This window comes from Malus domestica, chromosome 01 (assembly GCF_042453785.1).
Source record: "Malus domestica chromosome 01, GDT2T_hap1".
Taxonomy (NCBI): Eukaryota; Viridiplantae; Streptophyta; class Magnoliopsida; order Rosales; family Rosaceae; genus Malus; species Malus domestica.
This window is the reverse complement of record NC_091661.1, coordinates 11019876-11022318: the sequence shown is the minus strand read 5'-3', so window position 1 is coordinate 11022318 and position 2443 is coordinate 11019876. Positions and strand designations below refer to the sequence as shown.

At 38.6% G+C, this 2443-nt stretch overlaps 1 protein-coding gene across 1 annotated transcript; it reads left to right on the top strand.

The window, feature by feature from the left end:
• The first annotated feature begins 1196 nt into the window (after positions 1-1196).
• On the top strand, positions 1197-1571 carry LOC139195814 (uncharacterized). The gene has a single exon (XM_070821488.1). It carries the CDS (start codon positions 1197-1199, stop codon positions 1569-1571), a length of 375 nt encoding a protein of 124 aa, XP_070677589.1.
• The last annotated feature ends 872 nt before the right edge of the window (positions 1572-2443 follow it).

Here is a 2443-nt window from a genome sequence, read left to right as displayed (position 1 = left end):
AGCCCGCCTAGGCCCAACCCGATTTTTCCTCCCGATTTGCCTAAAAACGCCTCGGTTGCTAGGCGCCCAGTGCCTAGGCGGCCACCTAGGGCGTTTTTTAGAACACTGAATATAAGTTATAACTAGTCTCTTGTTATATGTGTACGAGTGTGGCAATTTATTTTTTGACTTTTTATTTGAAAAAACAAAAAACAAAAATAATAATATATCTTAAAAAATAATAAATGTTGTAAAAATTATGAGAATGATTGAATGCCCACATGGGAATAGTAGTGAATAGTAGGGAATAGTTTGTTGTGTTATGCTTTTTCAAAAGTGGTTTATCACGGATGATTGTTTGATTTATCACGGGTGATTTTCATTCTCTATAAACCTACGGATGTGACTATAAATAGAGCACTATGCGGGTGATCAAGACAGCAACTGTGCGGGTGATCAAGACAACAACTGAAAGAGAAAAGAACTCAAAGCAATAATATCAATATCCCTCCCTTCCTCTTTTTACTTGCAATCCTTTTGTGTTATAGTTGTATATTTTGCACCCGCTTTGTCCTTGTCCTTAGCAAATGTTATCTCTCTAACTTTTGCCTATTTATAACACGTTATCAGCACGACTTTCTAACCCTAAATAGTTCTTATCTCCATTTGCTGAAAAATGCTTCCTCCAAGGATTTTACTATTATTCTTTCTCCTCTGCCTCACCTACTAGATGTACCCTCGCGAAGAACTACTAGCACCATGCCTGCTTCTAGTTTCAATATAACAATTACTTATATCTTTGATTTCTTGTTTGGTGTAGCTTCTGATTACTAACTCAGTGTTCATTTATGTTAATTTTACTGCGATTGAAGATGGTGCGGTATCATCGCCCATCTTGAACTGCATATTTAATTTTACTGCAATTTTAGGTGGTGTAATATAATCGTCCACACTGCTTTGCATATTTAAATTTTCCTGCTGCTTGAGTGGTGCGGAATCGCCCATTTTATACTATATTGTTTCAACGAGAGTGGTGCGGTACAATCACCCTTCTTATTAATCATGTAAAGCTTGAGCTTGAAGTTTCGAGTGCTTATCATTTTGACCTAAAGATCAAAACAAAAAATTTGTAAGAACCAGAAGTTCTAACACTATATTCCTCCAAAATACATATTATTGCAAGTTCTTACACATCTCATTTTTCTTTCAGAAAGAAAATGATGAACTTGGCAAAGCTTGATTTTGTTGCCCTAGACATTACTGGGAAAAACTACCTTACTTGGGCAATGGATACCAAGATCCATTTGGAGGCAGGGAATCTTGGAGAAACCATCAAGGAGGAAAACAGTGCATTCTCTCAAGATCGAGCAAAGGCCATGATCTTTATCCATTGCCACCTTGATGAAGGACTGAAGAGCGAATACCTAACGATTAAAGATCCATTAGTCCTCTGGAAGGCTTTGAGAAATAGATACAATCACCAGAAAACGATGATTCTTCCAAGGGCTCGTTATGAGTGGACTCACTTAAGGATCCAAGATTTCAAGTCGGTGGCTGAGTACAATTCTGCAATGTTCAGAATTAGCTCTTAGATGAAGCTCCGTGGGGAAACCATCACTAAGGAAGATATGCTAGAAAAGACTTTCAGTACCTTTCATGCCTCCAACGTGCTCATGCAGCAACAGTATAGAGAGCGAGACTTTATCGAGTACAATCAGCTGATATAGCAAAACAATCAGCTTCTGATGAAGAATCATCAGTCCCGACCTATTGGATCGACACCATTCCCAGAAGTGAATGTTGCTTCCCTTGAAGTGAATACTACATCCTCTTGTGGCAATAATTATAAACGAGGACGTGGCCACAAGCAAGGTCAGTGGAACTGGAAAAGCAAGAACCATGGTGTCCAGTTTCATAACCAGGTTCCAAGGCATAATTCAGGCCCGAGCTTTAAGAATGCAAATCGCCATAAAGGCAAAGGTCATATGAACACTCCTAGAAATCCTGAAAGATTTTGCCATAGGTGTGGTGGCAATGGGCACTGGGCACGTACCTGTCGTACCCCAAAACGTCTGGTGAACCTATATCAAGCCTCTCTCAAGAAGAAGGGTGTCGAAACCAATTTCCTCGACCAGGTTAAACAATGGATATACCTGATCCAGTGTTCGATTTATCAGAGCAGTTGAATATAACCCACCTAGATGTCTCAGACTTCATTGTGGAAAAAGGGAATGAAGTGTATCGGTCCGATTGAATCAATTCTATTTGATGTACTCTTATTATTCTAAAATTGTAGTCTAATGCTCGCATTTCAATTCAATAAAAGTGGCATTTCAATTTCCTTTTATTATGAATAAACTGTTTTTAATTGTGATTCCCTTACTCAGAGAGCATGGATAAAAATTATGGTTATTCTCAAAACAAGAGCAATGGCGAAGATATTTGTCTTGCAGACAGTGCAACC